This window comes from Indicator indicator, chromosome 14 (genome assembly GCF_027791375.1).
Source record: "Indicator indicator isolate 239-I01 chromosome 14, UM_Iind_1.1, whole genome shotgun sequence".
In the NCBI taxonomy this organism is placed as follows: Eukaryota; Metazoa; Chordata; class Aves; order Piciformes; family Indicatoridae; genus Indicator; species Indicator indicator.
The window spans coordinates 7,755,245-7,774,870 of record NC_072023.1 but is presented as its reverse complement, the minus strand read 5'-3'; the positions used below and the strand labels follow the sequence as shown (position 1 = coordinate 7,774,870).

General features: G+C 44.5%; 1 protein-coding gene across 1 annotated transcript; it reads left to right on the top strand.

Moving 5' to 3' along the window:
* The first annotated feature begins 1,255 nt into the window (after window positions 1-1,255).
* On the top strand, window positions 1,256-19,596 carry FAM83F (family with sequence similarity 83 member F). The gene is made up of 5 exons (XM_054386995.1): window positions 1,256-1,801; window positions 5,484-5,651; window positions 13,258-13,379; window positions 13,917-14,629; window positions 19,532-19,596. The coding sequence occupies exons 1-5, from the start codon at window positions 1,346-1,348 to the stop codon at window positions 19,594-19,596; spliced, it is 1,524 nt and encodes a 507-aa protein (XP_054242970.1). The 5' UTR covers window positions 1,256-1,345.
* Window positions 19,597-19,626: the final 30 nt, after the last annotated feature.

Below are 19,626 nucleotides of genomic sequence, written 5' to 3'. Positions count from 1 at the left end.
TGCCAAACTTGTTCAAAATCAGCCAGCAGGTACAAAAATTATTAGAGATGTGGACAGATAGGCAGCCAGATGCAAAGAACTTGACCACAATATCCCTCATTTTCGTTGGAAATCAGGCTTAAAAGAACCTATATCAAAATTAATTTTTAAAGGAGACTTGATAGGCAGAGGAGCAGACATCTGCAAACTGCAGTTTCAAATTCTAAGTGAATTTCATGGTAGGAAAAGCTATTGATTACAGTCTGGAATATTAAATTTCTCTCTTCTACCTCAAGGAGAGGAACAGCACAGGATGCACTCTGGTGCCCAACCTCATCCTTTTATTTTTAAGCTAACTCACATTGAACACAGGTGATTGCTCATACAGACCAGACAAAGAGCAGCTTCAGCACCTCTGCCCCTACGGTATTTTGTGCATGTGAGCACTTAGGGTTAATCGTGTATGTAAAGCACTGCAAATGCCTCTGAATGTTTGCATTTCACCACTGCCTTGCCTTTATCCCTATTTCCTTGCTCATCCCTGCCAGCTCTCTCCCTGGGCTGCAAGGAGGAAGCACAGCTTTTTAATCCTCTCTATGCACTGCAAACCACAGTGGGGCCTGAATCCTGATTAGGGCCCCTAGCAACTCTCACATACCATACAAAAAACTATAATTTAACATCATTGCCCATAATCTCTCAGCTGGGACGCGTGTGTCAAGCCAGGGGTATTTATTCAAGCTCCCAGCCAGAGACTGGGCGCAGGGCTGGTTTATTCCCAGCTCTGACACTAGCATGCCGGGCAGCCTTGGGCGAATCACTCCATCATCTTCCCCTCTGTAAACGTGGCATTCACCTCCTGCTTTTCGGGAACTACTGGGCTGCTGCTGCTGCTCTGGCAGTCTGAGACACCTGACTAACAACCAGCTACAGCTGGTGGACTACAGCTTGCATGGAGCTACCATGGCGGCTCTGCCCCGTCCCCATGAGCTACCCTCAGGTGGCTGCCACGTCTGAAAAAGGGGGTAAAAACCCTCTTAAATAGCCTTTTGCCTTTGCATCCCAAAATGCAGGCTCAGGCCTGCTTCTCCTCCAAGCGCTGTGGTCAGGAACCTCTGTGCCCACCATGCCAGCGGACAGCCACCCCGTCCCCCAGAGGCCGGGGTCCCACACGGCTCTGGGAGAGGGATAAGGATAAAACAGAGGGGCCGGCCTCGTCCCCAGGGAGCAGGGGAGCGTGAGGGGCCGGCACAGGGCGGCGTGGCCGCCCCACCCGTCGGGGCGGGCTCGGGCAGGCCAGGTGAGGCGGTCCCGGCTCTGCCTTTCCCTCCTTCCGCAGCCTCCCGGCGCTGCGGGTGCCGGCAGCATGGCGGAGTCCCAGGTGGTCCTGCTGGACGAGTCGCACGTCAACGAGAAGGTGACAGAGACCCAGCCCCGGTTCTACTACAGCGAGGAGCAGCGCCGGGCCCTGGAGGTGCTGGTGACCCGGGGCGAGGCGGCCTACCGGGAGGCGCTGAGGAAGGAGCAACTCCGTGACTTTCTCTCCAGTCGTGAGCTGCAGGCTCTGCGGGGCAGCTGGCGGGGATATGACGACCCCCGGGAGGGCAGCAAGGTGGTGCGGGGTCCCGGCGGCGAGGCTCTGTCGCTGGCCTACTGGCCCGAGTGCTCAGACACGGAGGTGCCCCCGTTGGACTTGGGCTGGACCGACAAGACCTTCTACCGGGGCATCAGCCGGGTGGTTCTCTTCACTCACCCCCGCAAGGAGGAGAACGCACCCCACCTGAAGGAGGTGGTGCGAGAGATGATCCAGCAGGCCCAGAAGGTAGGGCCTGGCCACCACACGAAGTGGGTGCCTTCGACAGGCCACCCCTTCACACCCCTGCCTTCACACCTGGGCTGAGGGCACATGTGGGGTGGAGGGGGGTGGGAGCCTGGCACAGCCTGGCTTTCCTTGCTGGTCCCCTCCAAAGCGGGAGCAGTGTGCCTGGTTGGTGTCCACCAGGCAGGGCTTTCCCTGAGGTTTGTTGCCAGTCGTGTTATGGTTTGCCAAAGCTGGTGCCCAGGATGGTGTTAACACCCTGAATCCACCCCTCCATCCCCAAACCGAGGGTTTCTACATGGCTTCGTCTTGTCCCATTATGATTCTCTGGCTCAGGGGAAAGCAGATCAAGATGCTGTTACAGCCACCCCTTTTGTATGTGCAGGTATCCCTCATGAAGCATAGGGCAGGAAGTTGTTTACAGGGGAATGTTTTTTGGGTTTATTTTTTTGTGGTCTTGACCGATCCATCCTGGACTGTAAGTAGCCAGAATCCAGATATTATGTGGCTGCTCCTCCTATTTATCTTCTGCTGGAAAAGACTGTTAATGGTGATATGCACCTCTGGCAAGAAAACAAACCAGCCATGATGTTCCAAGAGCTTGCATTGAATAAGTAAGGGCAAGGATGATTTTTTTTCCTAGGTATGAGTGAGGTTTCTGGGGAAGATCACCCAGGAAAAGATCCTGTTCAGAGCTAACATCCCTCATAGGGAAATGGGATAAAAGTGTAAGAGACTTCATTCTTACTCTTGGTTTTGCTGCTTTCTAGTTTTGATGTTTTCTAATTCACTAGTTATTTCCTCCTTCCTGCTCCCCTGCTTTGCTGCAGCATGGCCTGTACACACAACTTTGTCAGGTTTGTTAAAACCAAATCTGCTGGGAAACACACAAAACTTTGAGAGAGGCATTAGTCCAGCAGGTGATCTCCTCAGCTGCCTGCTTACAGAAGTACATGCACACCCCATAATCCTGGTCAGCAACTGGTGTGAGCCAGTCATACAGAAGAGCCAGAAGCTGTACAATTCATACACTCTTGATTTGGTGTGACTTCACGTCTTCTTTGCACTGCTACAAATGCCTCTACAGTAGACTGTGCAAGGAGTGGGAAATTGGTCTTTCAATAGCTGTGCCTGGCACCTAAATAATTAATTTCTTTGTAGATTTTTATATTTTCCCTGACTGGATGAACTGTGCCCCTCCCAGCCCAAAGGTGGTTTCATGTTTAACAGCCGTTTGAGTGTTTAATGGCCCCTTTCATAGATAACTACACCTGTTGTGTTCAGCTGAGCTGAAAAAGTCTCCAGGTAGCAGTTTTTTATTCAGCAGATGAGGGTGGGGTTTTGTTGCTTTTGGGGTTTGGGTTTTTTGGGGGGGGAAGGGTGGGGCGAAGGGGGTGGTCTAAACTGATACTAGTATTATGTGGCACATGTCTGTGGGTGGTTTATCATCAGGGTTTTACAAACATATGTTAATTAAGCTCCCTTGCTGCAATTAGATTGGCAAGTTAATGCTTGCCAATCTTCAAATGCCTGTGAAGAGCCAGGCACACCTAAGGTTCATACAGATAAGTTTATTATCCATAGGATGGGTAGAGGAATGGGGAAAACTTATTGCAGGGGTAGATACTCATGCTCAGACTTGCTGTATTTGGGAAGGCTGCTGCATGATCTTGACAGATCACCAGCTGTAGCAAGCATTTGAAAAGGCAAACATAACAAGAGGGGTTGCCCATTGCACATTTTACTTGCTTGGATGTTTCATCTGCAAGGCAGCTCATCTGCTTTTCATACAGAACTAGTTTTCATGGGTTTAGTCCACAGTTTTCTTTAGAAGTCTGAACTGACACAGGACCCCAGAGCCTGGAGGGAACCATCCCTTCATGTTTCCAAGCCAGTACTAACAATCAGTGGTGTGCCCAGGAGGTTGTGTGGTTTCTGCTGTCATTGCAGATAGAAGAAAGAAAACTTCACCCTTCTGCTATCTATGCTTGATCAATTCCCTACGTGGATATTCTTCAAATGAATATTACCTGGTATTCTTGCTCTTAAATACATCTATACCACAATGTATGGAGGGGAGAGGGAGCCTGAATTAATGCATGAACTTCTCATGCCTTTAATCATAATCTGCATGCATGTGAAGTTGCTAAGGAATAAAGTGGCACAAGTTCACTGTATTTTGATTCTCCAAAATTCTGGTAATAGTCCCTGCACCTTGCTGCATTATGCTGGGCAGTGAGAACCAAGGGAGGACCTGAAATCTAGTTCTGCCTAGCAGAAGTTACTGAGGAACTAGTATAATGCAGCTTCACCATAGTTCACCTGTATTAGGATGAGCATAAACACCTCAGCTCTTTTTGTCATTTTCTAGCAAAGAAAAGCTTGTGTAAGCACTGTTGACAGAAGGAGCCTGGTGGAGCAGAGCTTTGGTTGTTGTTGGCCATACAGGAAAAGACTCAGCAGGGGACATTTACTGTGGCATCGCTTTCCCAGAAGCACTTTGGTCAAGGGCATTTTTCAAAGAAAACAGGTCCCTGGTGAGAATTATTCCCCCTTCTGTAGGCGACTCCTGAAACTTGAGTCACACCTCTTCCAAACTTCAAGTGAAGAAAATCTTACTGTTTGACCCAGATGCAGTCCCCAGTACAGTTTAGCTTGTCACTGTGACCCCAGCACCTGGGAAATTAAAATTTAGGCACCTCTACTCCCAGCATACTGTCAGCATGAGAGCTCTGACCTGGGCAAAGTGGTGTCTTCCAGATGGACTAGGAAAACAGAAGTCTTCCTCATTCACAACCTTTCAAATGGGGAGAATAACTCAGGCAGGAAAGTGAATTGATATTTCTAATGGTGTAAAAGATAGAGAAAGGGAGAGAATGACAAAACATGTAAGATTAGCATTAAATCTGGACGTAACCTTCTTGGGTTTATTGTTACTCATCCTATAAATGTTCAGGCTTGTCTGTCATGTCAGCACAACCTTTTGTTTTTATGTAAAATCTATGCCTGGAAAGAGGGATTACTTTTATACCAGAAAAAATGTACATGTGAAGAGAGAGAATCAGCATTTTCCTCCAACTCTGGAACACCTACTCCAGTACCTTACTGACAAATACGAGGTGTTTATGTTTGATCTCCTTAAGACATTCCTCAGGAAGCCAGCCCTGAGAGCAGACTTCTCACAGTGAATTGGGAATAAAGGTAAATAAAATTCTTTTTGTCTGCACTGCGTGCCACGACTGAAGATTCAGGCCCTGATTGATCTGCACGTTCGTTCTTCCATCACTTACCTTTTGATTAAGTGTTAGAAATGTGTCCGTCACTCTTTTTCAATCTGTTTTCAGTGTTCTTTGTTTAAGTGAATCCTTACAAAGGCAACAGAAGTTTCACAATACAGAGGAAAAATTAAGTATCTGGCTTTGGTGTTCTTCAGGCTGCTGAAATACATCATCTTACCCTAGAAGAAGAACTCTCAAAGACGTTTATTAAGTTCCTTTCAAAGTGCAGCAGGAGCTAAGCCAGAAAATTACAAACTGGTAGTGCTTGGGCATGTACATTTCTGTACTCTTGTCTCTCCTATATCCTGGTATCAGTGCTCCCCTTTATTTTGCACCATTATGATGGGCCTCCCTTTCAGTTCCTAATGTTTTATTCAGTTGTCTGTTTACTGTCTTCTTGTTTCCAGATTATTGCAGTGGTCATGGATGTGTTTACAGACCGAGATATCTTCCGTGATATTGTTGACGCAGCATATAAGCGTTGGATCCCAGTCTATATTATCCTAGATGAGGAGGGTGTGAAGCTCTTCCTGGAAATGTGCAGGTGCCTTGACCTCAGTGACTTGCAGATACGGGTAAGATCATACTGAACCACTATCTCCTGCAGGTCCAGGGGCCTTTTTCAGTTGTAATGAATCTTGGAACTCACTTGCACAAGCAAACACATTTCTTCCTCTCTACAAGTCACACCACAGCACTTACGTGTTGATGGAACACAGAGGGATAAGAGAGCATCCTGCTAATACAAAAGGGAAGAGGAAAGAAAGATTTGGATTTTTTTGGCCTTTCATGTGAGACAAGGGTCTGTGTAGTTTCTTGGCTCCTCTGACCTAAAATATCCTGTTTCAGAAGAAATTCTCTCAGGCAATTCTTAGGAGTCTCCTATGCAAGGATTCAAACTAGAGCTGGAGTAGCATTTTGAATTGCTGTCTGCATGGATCCCAGTTACAGGACACATACACTCTGTGAAATGAAGACTTTCCTATGCAGCAGTGGTCATCTTGGGGTGAATGAGCTTGTAGTCCTCTTTTGCCTGAGAACATAAGAGGCTGAGGCCCATAGCTGCTCCAAAGTTCCCTGTCAGAATATGCCTTCATACAGTGTGTGCAGCACAGCAGAGAAGTCAGCCTGGCTTGGCTGGCAGAAGCAGCCTCAGTAGGATCTCATTCCATTACATACAGACTGAATTCCTTTGTGTGCTCACAGTTAGCATCGCATTCCTTGCTTTTTCATGTTTTTTTTTTTTTTTTTTTTTGTTCACTGTCATTAGTACAGATTTATTCTGTGTACTGAAAGAGTTGCTGGGATGGGAACAAACTATGGGGTGCCAGACTTGCCCTTCTTGTGATCTAACTGTTCTGAGCAGTGGCAAAAGAACCAAAGTGCCTTTTTGCCTGGAGAAAGTGCAGATCTTCCATAAAAATTAATATTTTTTTCCTCAAAAAGCACAACCAAAACTCAAAAAGCTCTGAAGATTATAGAGACTTATATTAACCATTTTAAGAGACCCGTCTTAAATCTGGAAGAAAATGACTTGCATATATCTGAACAGTGCTCTTGTGAACTACCATTCTGCTCTGAGTTTCTGGACTTCATCAAAAAAGACATCCAGCTGAGCAGCTTTCTCATCTTTCTCCAGAACAGAGATGGAAGTTCCTTTCCTCTCGTGTCTTTGAAAGCAAGACAGATACCATTATACTAGACCTGTTTCAAGCTTCAGCAGTATGATGTGGCCTAGGCTTGAGTCTCTTTGGTACACATCTGTGAAATCCCAGCAGTAGTACCATTTGCTCTGGTACTTGTTTCCCAGTACTTTTCTCACCATGTCATCATGTGCAGGAATAATGCCTTCAGTGCTGCATACTTTAACTCGTGGACAGAGTGAATGAAAAGATGCCCTGGTGTTTTAGAAAAGGTTGAATGCTGTTGAAGAGGCCAGTTCCTTTTTGTCTGTGTTCTGCCTTTAAACAGTAAGTGTCCCCTTTCTGCTCTTCCTCTTACCTCTTTCTTCGTAGGTATCTCCACAAACTTCACATACCAAAACCAGTCATCGTGGTGACATGTGACAACAGTGACTACATCCTGCAGCAGTTTAGTTGCATTACTCTTTCCAAAGAGGCAGAGTTCAAACTGGTGCAGTCAAAAGCAGGAGAAAACTCTTCTGTGTCTCTTCTGTGCTTCCCTTCTTTTACACCCGCCTTTGCCATGTTTTTCGCTAGACTTCTTCAACTGAAAAAAGTACAAATACAAGCTGAGCTAAAGGAGGTCCACTGAGAAATTTTTAATATCCTTCTTTGACATAGTTGTTCATTCTTCTGCATAGTTCCAACCCAGCGTGCTGTCCTTTTGATTTTCCCCCTCTTTTCTCAGATATCTCATGCTTGTATCTTAAATTCCCCTAAAGGCTGTTGTATTCTTTTTCAGTATGGTTAAGGCTTTAGTTAATCTTATTAAGGTCAGTGCAGTTTATTTCTGTCTATGGGACTTTGGAAGTTCTGGGAAAGGTCTTCCTGTAAGGGGAAACAGGTCATCTGCCTCTCAAGGAAGATGGCCTCTTGGTATCCCACCCGAGGCTGCTTTGGATGTATTTATGCTACTGACTGGGTCAGTATGCAGAAATCATCACACGGTGATTCTCCTGACACCAGGCTTTAGATAACCCAAGGAATCTTGAGCAAGGTTAAGACTTCACTTTGAGGACTCCCTCAATCCCCATCTCATCAATGTTTTGAACTTTTATTGTTGAACTTTTATCGAACTTTCAGTTTGAACATTTATTGTTAAGAGCCTGACTGGGTCAGTATGGCAGAAATCATCACACAGTGATTCTCCTGACACCAGGCTTTAGATAACCTTGCTCAAGATTCCTTGGGTTAAGACTTCACCTTGAGGACTCCCTCAATCCCCACCTCATCGATGTTTTGAACTTCTATTGTTGAACTTCTGAACTTCTATCAAACTTTCAGTTTGAACATTTATTGTTAAGAGCCAGATACAAAGCATGTAAGCAAGCTGGGCCTCTGATCTTCTTCAGGTAGAATCATTTTGTCCTACACTGCTTGGTCACAGAGGATGTTGGAATTGCTGAGAGAGAATGAGAAACTTGCGAGCACCTAACTCTATCACTCATCCACTTCTTATTTATGACATCTTTCTGCTGACATCTGCTTTGATGTCTGAGTTTATTCTACAGATTTTCAGCAACAGGGAAAACATTCTCTCCTTACATTGTTTTTTTTGTGTAACTATTTTGCTTTCTTCTAAAAGATTTTCATCGTGGGCCACAGTTTGTCAGCAAAATAATTGCATACTCTTCCTTTCTGCCCTTCTTCCCACCTTTCCTTTGGAAAGTTTGTGCAAGACTTACAGAATGGCTTTTTCTCAGAACATTGCAGCAGTCTGGGATGTACCTTAAGGTTTAGAGGCAAGTTCTGATCCTGGGGAAAAAGGAGAAAAAAATGACACGTTACCATGGGCTGTCAATGCTGCAGGGTGAGGATACTTGTTCTGTATTCTGTCACCACCAGATGCTCAGATTGTTCTGTAATTCATGCCTTTTTGATTCCATTGCCCTGTTCATCCAATGCAGACATTTACTGTCAGCACTGGATTTGGACCTTTGTCTACACACAGTGCTGGGTATTTTCACTGAATTCTTGGTTGTTTTATCATTTTGAGATGGCAAAGTATGATCTGCTGACAGTCTCAGAGGAGGGAAACTGCTGCAGGAAGACAGTACCTCACTCTGCAAAGACAGAAAGTTCTTTACTGACTCCAAGCATGAAATGAGAAAAACCTCAATTTTTCTCTGAAGGCCAGAGATCACTAGAAATACATTTATGTTCAACCATTGGCACATTCATCCTGGCATGTTAGTAAGAGTGTGTGTATGAGTCATATTGCTTCCTGAGCCTACAGGACATGGTTTGCCAGACTTCTGTTATGTGTGACACAAGAGAGTTCTTCAGAGATCACAACGAATCAAGCTTCTCATAGATACAAAATTCATAGCCTCAAAAAGTCATCTTGTTGTTGACCTGTGGGTGAGTATTCTCACCAGTTTTTAGATGAGTTCTCTTTCTCTCCATGCTTCTTCTAACTAAGACTCTAGTAACAGACACTCCTGCTCAAAGACAGAGAGCCCCAAACAAGACCAGGGAATGAGTTATGTGGAGGAAGTTCACCTTCATATTAACTTTTACATTCATTTTTCCAACCTGTAAGAAGTTCTTCACCTCACTTCAGGAATTCTTAAAAGTTTCTGCCTAAGAATTTTTAGGAATTTAATTTCAATATTTCATGTCTTTACTCATTGATTCCTAACTCAAGTGAGGGCAAAGCTGTGTGATACAGTGCTGCTGGTGGTTTTAATTACCTGTTAGAGAATTATTGGAGGCTACTTGTAGTCTTTTTGCAAAGACCCAAATAAATAAGACCCAGTAATGACCTTGGCAGACGAGGTCCAGCTTGCTGCTTGAATACCTGCAAGTTTTACTCTTTTGTCAGCAAGCATTGCCTTTTCCAAACCAGTTCAAGGCAGATATAGGTTAAGTCCACAGTATTTCCCTGCATTACTTCATGACTACTTCCAGATCATGGCTGCTTTTGTCTGCCTGTGCAAGATGAGTACCTACTCCCCACCTCTCTGACCTGGATGTCTGATTGTCAGAAATGAGAATCTTACAGACCATGAATAAGAAAAAAATTCCTTTACTGTTGTTACTGTGGTCCTGGCCACATGAATGCCATATCTCTCTTCTTGTTTTTGCCTTCTGTGGTACTTCCATCTAGGGCTGGGGGAAACAATGGGCATGCTCCTCAGCCCTGTGCTTAAGTGAAGCAGTCATGCAAGAAAACAAAGGGCAGAGGCTTTCCCAACAGATTCTGGTGACTGAACAGATCTGATTTTTCTGTGGATGACAGAAAGGGGATCTCCACATTTTGAAAAATATGGCCAATATAAAGGACTGTTGAGTCACCGTCATACACCAGCTACTGATTTTGTCTGCTGCCTCTCCTTAACCTATTTTACCTCTGTTGTTTATAGAGGCTGTTCCATCCCAGCTTGAAATAAAGATCCCTGCTTGCTTTGAAACATATGTATCAGTGGTTGTTCTAAGAGGGAAGGTACACACAGGATTCACTGTTGGAAATATATTTCCCTTCAGGGTCTATCTTGTGTATCCCCCCCCATCTCAAGCCCTGCTTGTGAGCACTGTTGACTGGCTCTGTGAAGTGACAACTGAGTCTCAGGCACAACACAGGCTATTACTGACTTTCTAAACCAAGTCCAATTGAACTTTCTGTGGATTCAGGGTGAGGTTTAAATGTGTGTCATAATAAAGCAAGACAGACAGATTCCTTCACTGTTTTTATTAGGATGCTTTGTCAGGCTTGACTGTTAACCCATTTGTATTAAGTTGCTGCCAGGGAGACATTAGTCACTGCTTGAGATGAGGAGTGGTGCAAGCCTCGGTAAAGGAAACGTGTAATGCAGACTGCAGCTTTCATCAGCTAGGATATGACAAACCTTCTGCCAGAATACAGATCTGGTGGGGTCACTTCTGTCGGGTGAACTAACTGGTCCTCTACCCAAAATGTCTATTATTACTGTAACAGGAGTCCCCCCCCACAAAATGACTGCAATCTCACCTCATTTATATTCATCTTTCCTCTGTTGTTGTTGTGGAGCCTTCAGTACGTGAACCCAAGCTTGTTCCTCCTTTGTGCAGCTTGATATTTTGTCTACAAATGCTCCAAGATCCTTCAAGGCAGAAAGCATTATACAAATAACCTGTTAAGTGACTGGATGTTTATATGACTTTGTGCTTGTTTTCTGCATTTGAAGATGTATTTATGCAGTGCTGTGCCTACTTTGTTCAAGGAGGTTGATGTGTTCAGCTGTTTGGTTCTGTCTCCTCTCTGCCTTTCTAAGTGTCATGTGTAGCTCAGTTACTGCAGGATTTCAAGTGTGCTTTCTTTCCACCACAAGAAGGTGATAGAACGTGCAAACACAATAAACTACACACTTGTAACACGCCAAGAAGCTTTCTGTTCACACACTTCTTGATTCACAAAGGTGTGTGAAATGTCAGAGCTGTTGCCTGAAGAACAAATGCCCTTTTTGTCACTTGCAGTCAATACCCCATGATTTGGCAAATCCCATATCCAACTTTACTCAGCAAGGGAAAAAAAAATCTTTTGGATGATCAGTCAGCCAACTAAAATGTGATTCCAAATACTGGAAGGGGCACCCTTTCTCCTGTGCTCTGCCCAACCTGCAGTCAGCATCCCACACATATGACTCACTGCTAGGCCTTGGGCAAATCACTTCACCTTTTTCTCTCTCAGGCTTCTCTTCTTTAAAACAGGGTAATAATACTTTTGGAGCCTTAATTAGCTAATGCCCACACAGGACTCTGGACAGATCGAGTAACAGAAGAATGCAAAATATTAATATCATCAGTTACTGTTAGTCAGAATTTGTACTGCCACTGCTGTACTTTAGTGGGAAAATGGGAAATGGGAGCAGATTCAAAAGGTAAGAGTTATATTCAGAAAAATGCTTTTTGAAGGCAATCTGTATTCCTATAACCACTCATTCCTGCATGCTGATTTCTATAGCCTATCAATATTTAAGCTGTCAGTGAGGTTTATAATAATAGGACTTGGCTCATTGTGGGATCCAAGGCTGTGCTAACATTAGCCAAATCCGCATGACTCTCCTGCTCTGCAGGTAGGGGAAGAATGCAGCAAAGGCAAAGTGACTTTTCCAGAACTTTGCAGGGAACAGTGTCAGAACTGTGGTTGCACTTGGGACTATCTGACTCCTAACCCTGGCTTTATTACTCCAGATCACAATACCTTTTAGCTTTTCATTGGTAAACAATTCTTACAGAAGCAGAAGGTGGAATGGAGAAAATGGTCTCAATTTGTGTGTCACAGTGACAAGATAATTTGCTCTGAACTTACACTGACAATCGATGTTTTGGGTGGTGGGGAGTGGAGGGTGTTTTGTGTTAGGCAGTTTGGCAATCCAGCCTCCTGTAGGCAGGATCCAGGAGTAGAGTTAACCCCCTGTCCAGTGATTTCTTATGCAGTATTCGTTGAGTAAGTGCAGGCACACATCTGTTGTTGAAAATCATGTAATGTTAAATCTGTGTTTTCCCTGTGCATTGCAGTCCTTTGTTTGAGTACTTGCAGGCTTGCTGGCCAGAGGGTGCTGGGTGGGAGGTTTGGAAAGAGGTATTATCTTTTTCTAACTACTTGCATTCTTTTCATGAAAAGTTTTTCCTTCCTCTTCTTCAGAAATTCTTTGCTGATCTATTCAGGACATCAGTGGAGACACTTACAGGACTCGTTCAAAAAAAAGTTCTGTGTTTTTTCACTCTCCATTGAAGGGTGAGGAATCTGGGTGGCCACTGTAACTGTTGGGAGTCCTGAGAAAAATTATAAAGGTCAGGGCTCTCCTTTTGTTAAAACAGACATGAAACATCTATATTTTGAGCAGTAGAATTGTTTCTGCCTTTCTTCTGTAATAATTAAGTTGTTCAGTTTTCTAATTTGCCTAGTTTTGTTAGGCCATGTGTTGCTAGGAATCATAACACAAACACAAAAAGGACCTAACAGAGACCTGTCTCATACGTTACTCTTCAAGTAACTGTGTCCTTTGCAGGGCACAGGTGTTGTGAAATTCCTTGGGTTTGTGGTCCTGCTAACGTAATCTGGAGAAGTGCTCAGGGGTGCTGTGGAGTAGGGATCAGGACTCAGAGTGCTGATGTGACTCAGAGCTTCCTCTGATTCATTCCCCTGAACTGGGTTGGGCCTTGTGAGCTACAGCACAGGACTGGAGGCGGAGGATTGTTTGATTTTGAAAGCATTGTCTTGCCAGTGGGTTAAGATGAATAGCTGAAGGCTGCTGGCAGGGTTACAAAGATGCTGACCCATTGCACAGGGCTATAAAGCAATGGAGAGGAGTGACTTGCATAGGCAGGGGGTAACAGCAGATCTTACAACACTGTGCTTTCCTTTCTGCAGCCCTTCTGATTTCTGGTGGCTGGTAGAAAATGAGCTGTAGAAGTAGTGAGATAATGTGAGTGACATGTTAAGACTTGGAGCTGGTAATTATCTAATTCTCTGCCCTATTTACTGTGACATTTTGTCTTTTCACCTCCCTGTTAGAATATCCGGATACGTTCTGTGACAGGAGTTGGGTTCTACATGCCAGCAGGGAAGATCAGAGGTACACTGGCATCTCGATTCCTGATGGTGGATGGTGAAAAGGTGGCCACTGGATCATACAGGTGGGTTGCTCTTGCTTGAGGCAAAACTACATTCTTTGTGTCAAGAATGGCTCGTGTGGCTTTGCTTGAGAGCCTTCTTCCCATGTCATCCCCTTTGTTATCCCAGCCTCTGTAATCTCTGTGGCATCTGTAGAAACTGGGGTGGGTTGACATAGAGCACCTTTGAGCTGCACCTGGGAGAACAGAACATGCCCATGCTAGTTCCATGCTGCAAGGAACTCCCCACTATCCACTGTGCTAGTTCTCTTCAGTGAGGTTTTTAGTCTGGAGACTCGTGCTGTTGATAAAGTGTTGCTTCTTTAAAAGGGTGAAGTGTGCTTCAGAGCTTTAGGGCCTTTTCTTCCACATCTGGTCTGCATGCCTAACGAAGGACAGTAATAAAGAACTTCATGTAGTTGTCCTGACCCATTTTGGCAAGGACCTGTAGGCAGATGGCCCAATGCTACATATTCCCATGTACTATCTTAGCTATTGTTAGGTGGTCTAGGTCAAGGGTGCACCCAAAAATCTAATGCTGGTTCTGTTTCCTACTCCTAGCTTCACATGGAGTTCATCCCACATTGACAGAAACATCCTGCTAGTCTTGACAGGACAGCATGTGGAGATGTTCGACATTGAGTTTCGTGAGCTCTATGCCATCTCAGAGGAAGTTAATTTCTACAAGGAACTGGGCATTGCTAACCCAATCCTTCTTGGAATTGGGAAGCCAGGCCTTCATTCCTCTACTGTCGCTCGGAAGTTTATTAACCCTAAGTATGGTTTAGTGGCAGGGGCAACCCGTGGCGAAGTGATGCTCTGGGCTTCACGGCACAGGCAGGATCATCAGGGGAACGTGGAAAAGGAGGAAACAAGTGAGTCAAAGAAACGGTTAAATAAGTTTCTGAATGACTTAATTACCTTGGAGCAAGAGTACCCAGAAATTGATCCACCTCTGGAGAACTTTAACAGGCTGAATCGGAGCCCTCAGAAACTGTTCTCCCGGCTCCACATGGACCTGAAAAATAAGTCCAAATCCAGAGAGTCTATTCGCGACGTGAAGAAAGAAGATGCACAGGCCAGTGCAAAGCAGGGAAAACGCTTTGCCAGTGGGATTTTCAGTCGCAAGGCCAAACGATCTCCAGGCTCAAGCATTGAGGCCAATTCTTTTGCCAGTGAAGGACACTCAGGAGAAGACCTTGGGAACATGAAACTGGAATACGAGCGGCTCAGCATTGGCCATGCCAGTGTTCGGAGCGCTGGAGGTATCCCAGGTAAAACCTCTTCTACCAGCATACTCTGCTTCTGTGGCCCTTGTTTTGAGTTTGACTGGTTGGTGCAGGCACCAGTGAGCAGATCCTGTTACTTCCTCTATATTAAAATAAGCAAGGTCAAAGAAGGGAGGAAGTTGTATCAAATGATAGAGGCAATGTAAGTTGAAGGCAGTTTACTGGCAGTCATTATAAAGTTGGTACTTCTCATGTAAATGGTTTTCATACTTCTCAGCAAGCAGATATGGGACAAAGGGAGAGGAAGGTGAATGTGTCTTTGTGTAAAATAAGTTCTGTCTCCAGTTCATGAAGTGCACTGCCCTAATAAACAGCAGCAGTGTTCAGTGTTGTGGTGGCTAGCAGGGTACAGACAGATTTTCAGTGTAAGCCTTCCTTGCCTTGTTGGGGGTTAGTCAGGTGTGTTTTCTGTGACAAGTTACTGGTAGAGAAGAGAGAGAAAATGTGTTTGTGTTGAGGTGAGGGAGCAGGGAGTGGAAGAGAGGGCAGAAGTTTGAATTTGCTCCTTTATCACCTTCTGAAGTGAGGGAGAAGGTCATGAAAATAGAAGCTATGGAGAATCATCAGATCATAGAATAGTTTGGGCTGGAAGGGACCTCCAACAAAGTATTAGATATTAGATCTCCACTTTTCTTTCTTTTCTAATGCATGATTGGTATTTTCACTAATGCCTTCCAGGGATTCATCTGGTTTAAGACACAGATGATAAATATTCTTCCCAATTTATGGCTTCATAGCTATCTTCCCAACTTTTAGATGTTTTGTCAGATTGGACTTTTCAGCCTGGTTGTCTTCCACTCTCAGTGAGCTGTGCTGGGTGTCAATAAATCCTGCACAAGCAGGAAAATATACTAGTTCCAGGGGGAAAATTTCTCAACTTGTCTAACTGTGCTTTGATGAATGCTAAATGCAAGCATAAAGAAACTGAATTCCCTTGAGACTGCCATGATTTGAAATGGAAAGACATTCTCCTGAGACCAAAGAGAAAAGCAAGGTTTTGGGAAGGTCAGCAATGACAATTTATTAGGTTCTTAAAAATATTTCTGGCTGAATGAATGACAGATTAAAAAATGCTAAATGAACACCAGAGAGGAAGTCTAAGGCAGCATCAGTAGTTTGAGACTCTTAGACCTACTGTACAATGTGTGTTTGGCATTTGGGGGTGCAGAAGTAAACCCTGGTCCAAAGAGATCTCTCCAAATCACTTTTTGTCTTCAGTACATACAGCGTATGCTGCTGGGCCCCACTCCTCAGAGCCTGGAAAAACAGAATCAGTGAAGACCTATAGGGAGATGTACGGAGAGTTCCTCCTGGAGACTCGGACCTGAGGGCTTGCACTACCCTCTAGTGACAGAAGCGGAGAATTGTGTTATCTCCAGTTTGTCAGCACTTTACAATATCAGAGATTCCCTACTTCTCTCACTGTCAGCTGTTTAAAGCAGACAGTGCACTGTTCCCACAATGTCATGATGAAATTAGGCCCAGATTAAGGCATGCAAGAGATGGATGTCTCTAGCTGGACATCTCAGGGGGGTGCTGTGCCATTCTGGGGCACTGGACAGCCAGGGCAGCTGGCACCTTCCTGTTCCTTTTAACACAGTGGATATGTGCCAGACAGACTGATGCTCAGTCTGGCCTATTTCCACAAAGACACTATCATGCTATTATGTGTAGGTTTTATTTATTGCCACTGCTGCTTCCTGAGGGCTGTCACCTCTTTCAATAGACTGGAAGGAAGAATTGAGAATAGGTGGAGGGAAGGCCCAGAGGTCCAGCACACCAGCCTTCCCGCTGTGCACTTCCTGACCTAATAAGTCTTTCCAAGGAGTCCCTGCAAGTGGTTTTTTTTGTTTTATGCAAATTGAGAATGCCTGTTCATGGTGGCAATGGGAGTCTCCACAGCTTTGAAGTATGGTGTAAGTAAACTTAGGTCATCTGGTGTTATAAAAGGCTGGAGGAAGCTCACTGCTTGTGTGTTGCTTTTGAATTGAATCACTGTTCTTGAGAGAAAGCTTCTCTAGTCCAATGATTCCAAAGTGGTAAGAGGGCACATTAGGAAGATGGAGACTCATGAGAAAGGAAAAAAATGAGTTACTCAGAAGGTCCTGCAGCTACTTGATCAGTAGCACATGCTTCATTAGGATTTAATACAAAAATCTTGGAACACGATCATGGAATAAAGTTCAGCTTCAAGATAAAAATAGGAAGCACTTTGTTCTTGGGCAGCTGTAAGACAGACTTAGTTTTAAAAGTTTAGGTTGTCTTTGAGCAGGCCTAGTGAAAACTAATGCTGTGATACTCTGGGTGACAGAAGGGAGGTAAGAAATGGAAATGAAAGAAGGAGAAGGTGCTTGGTAGGCAGTCGGGTTAGGATGCAATTATTCAGAGCTTCACAATTTGAAATAGCTGCCCTTACATTTTGTAAAGATTAAACAGCACACTTAAGCCCTGTGGGCCTGCCTGTGCACACATCTTCCAAAGTCACTATTGATTCTGTAGCATCACAGAGACACATCCCACCTTGCAAATGCATATAGAGACCAGATCCACCACCCAAGTAGCTCACAGAGTAATTGAAAGACATTATTCAATCAGGCTAAAGGTCAGGTTCAGTCTTGTAAGAGCAGACAGCAATGAAGAGAATCTGAACTAGGAACTGAAGTGATGAACGTGTGTTCTGCAGCAGAGTCTGAACATCTGACTCAGTATTTACATGCTAGGAAAGGATATCTACAAGTCAGAACTGAGAGTCTGGGAAATACAAGGGCTACAGACAGTAATGTCCCACACTAAGTGTCCAAATTAACATCCTGAGTTGTTGTCCTAGCACACTGCACAGAGGCTGTCTTACAAAGCTTTCTTAACCCACGTTATCAAATTGACACAACTCTTGAATTTCACTGTTGCCCACTCAGGAACACAAGAGCAGGAGCTCTGAACCTGACCAGAATCTCATTAATTTTAAGCTGCAGACTGTGATCAGCAAAGACACTGACATCTATGTGCAGTTTCCGGGAAATGCTTCAAGGGTTTGAAAGCTGTGAGCCTTTGCAAGGTGCTGGCTTCTTCTTTTATTGTTTCCCTTGCAAAAAGCAAAATGATCTCTTTCAGAAGGGTCTGCTGTCCTCAGCTGCTCCATTCATTGGCCTTTACCCCTCATGAGTGTTGGCTGCAGAATACATACAGTTAACAGCAGGGGTTTGTGTTTCACTTTTGGGTGCTTCTTATGACAAGAAAAGTAATTTACACTGAGCACTGCCTTAGCACAGAAAGAGCTGCTTACTTATCACCAGTGTTTTTCAGCCAAAGTGGGACCATGGATAGGTGGTAATTGGAATTTTCAGCTGCTTTTCTAAAGAGAAAGACTGGAACGTTGTTGGGTACATAGGAGGAGGGTGTTTGCTCTAAATGTAGTAGGATCTGTAGAAAAAGGTTAGATGACGAGTAGAAAGTGAGAAGAATAAAGGAGTTGGGATTAAGCAGAGAACAGATACTTCTGAATGTAAACAGAAGGGTCTTGAATGTGATAGAGACAGGGAGGGGAACAGGAGCTGTGAGGAGACAGGAGTAATGATAAACAGCACAGAATGGTCAAAGAGGGGACAACAGGTAGAGTGAAATGCCATGGGGAGATATGGGGATGAGGCACAGAGCAGTCACAATAGTGAGGGCAGGTTGCAGTGCAGCCTCTCACATGGATATCAAGAAGCTGCAGTGTGGAAGAAGGTGAAGAGAAGGAGAGGGAGAGGAGAGAGCTCTTCTCTTCCCCATCATTTGTGGTTGAGGCAAACATTGATCAAATCCCCAAAGCAAGAGTGACAATACCCAAAAGAGTGACATGAAAAATTACTCACTTGAAGTCCAGTTCAGAGGCAGTGCTTGGGTTGAAAGCTCCCTCGTTTTAGCAAGGTTGAGACTTCTCTTCTCAGTAGCATGTCAGTATAAGCTGTGGCAATTTTCCCTCCCTGTTGTCAGTGTCCTGCTGCCCAGTGGCTCCAGCTGCTTGGAAGCTGCACGTGTGCATTTCTTCTGTACAAATACCTGAGTGGGGTCTGCCCTTGTTCAGACTAATTGCAAGCCACACGGCAGCCCCCTCAGTACCTACTGCCCTGGGCTATAGATTATGTGAGCCTTGCTGAGCTCAGAGCACAGAGGAGCTCCATTACTTGCCTATGCAAACACATTGTAGTGTAGAGCTTGCAAACACAGGCTGGAGCATCCAGACCTGCCTGTAATGAAAGAGATCATACTGTAGTGCAAGCACTGAAAAGAACAGTGGGAGCAGAATGAATCCATAAGGTGAGCAAAGGAAAAAACTAGGATGACTGAAAACTGGGGTGGCATTCTGTGCTCCTTAAGTGAGAGACCCTGAGGCCTCAGGATTTGTTTTCTAAAGGAAATGGTGGAAGTACTGGTGAAAGTGGTGGAAATACTGGCACCTGTTAACACTGGCACATGTGTAAAGTGGGCTGTGAAAAAAACTCTGCTTTGAATGTGTGGGAATCAAATAGATAAGATTACCTGACTCTTTTTTTTTCATGTCTCATTTTCCGGAAAGCCTCCTAACCAAGTCACGGCCAGACTGTTTTTCAGTGCTACTTGGGACCTGAGAACATCTCTGAGGCTAGCCTGGGTACAGGCCAAAACTAAGAAATACTTCTCTGGTGTTTTTTTCCAGTGTTTGCTAAAATTCAGCGTGCTCTGATTTGCTCTTATTTTAATGTCTCTTCATTTTACAGTAATAGGAAATAAAACCATGAGAGAGTGCAGAGTAATGCAGGTCTAACACAAAATATATAGTAAATAATGAGAGAGGATTGAAGCCCAAGTCCAAACTTTCTCCAGGTCTTATTTATTTAACATTCCTTTAACTTCTTTTCATTCCAGGTAACCTGGGTCCAAACTCCACTCTGAGCGATAAAACCAAACAATCTGCCTGTGTGTTATCTTGATTGGCAAGCATCGTCTGGAGAACTGAGCAA

Coding starts and splice junctions, on each gene's coding strand:
- FAM83F (XM_054386995.1), top strand. CDS start 1,346: ATGGCGGAGTCCCAGGTGGTCCTGCTGGACGAGTCGCACGTCAACGAG. Junction 1,802..5,483: donor TGATCCAGCAGGCCCAGAAG/GTAGGGCCTGGC, acceptor TCTTGTTTCCAG/ATTATTGCAGTGGTCATGGA. Junction 5,652..13,257: donor TCAGTGACTTGCAGATACGG/GTAAGATCATAC, acceptor CCTCCCTGTTAG/AATATCCGGATACGTTCTGT.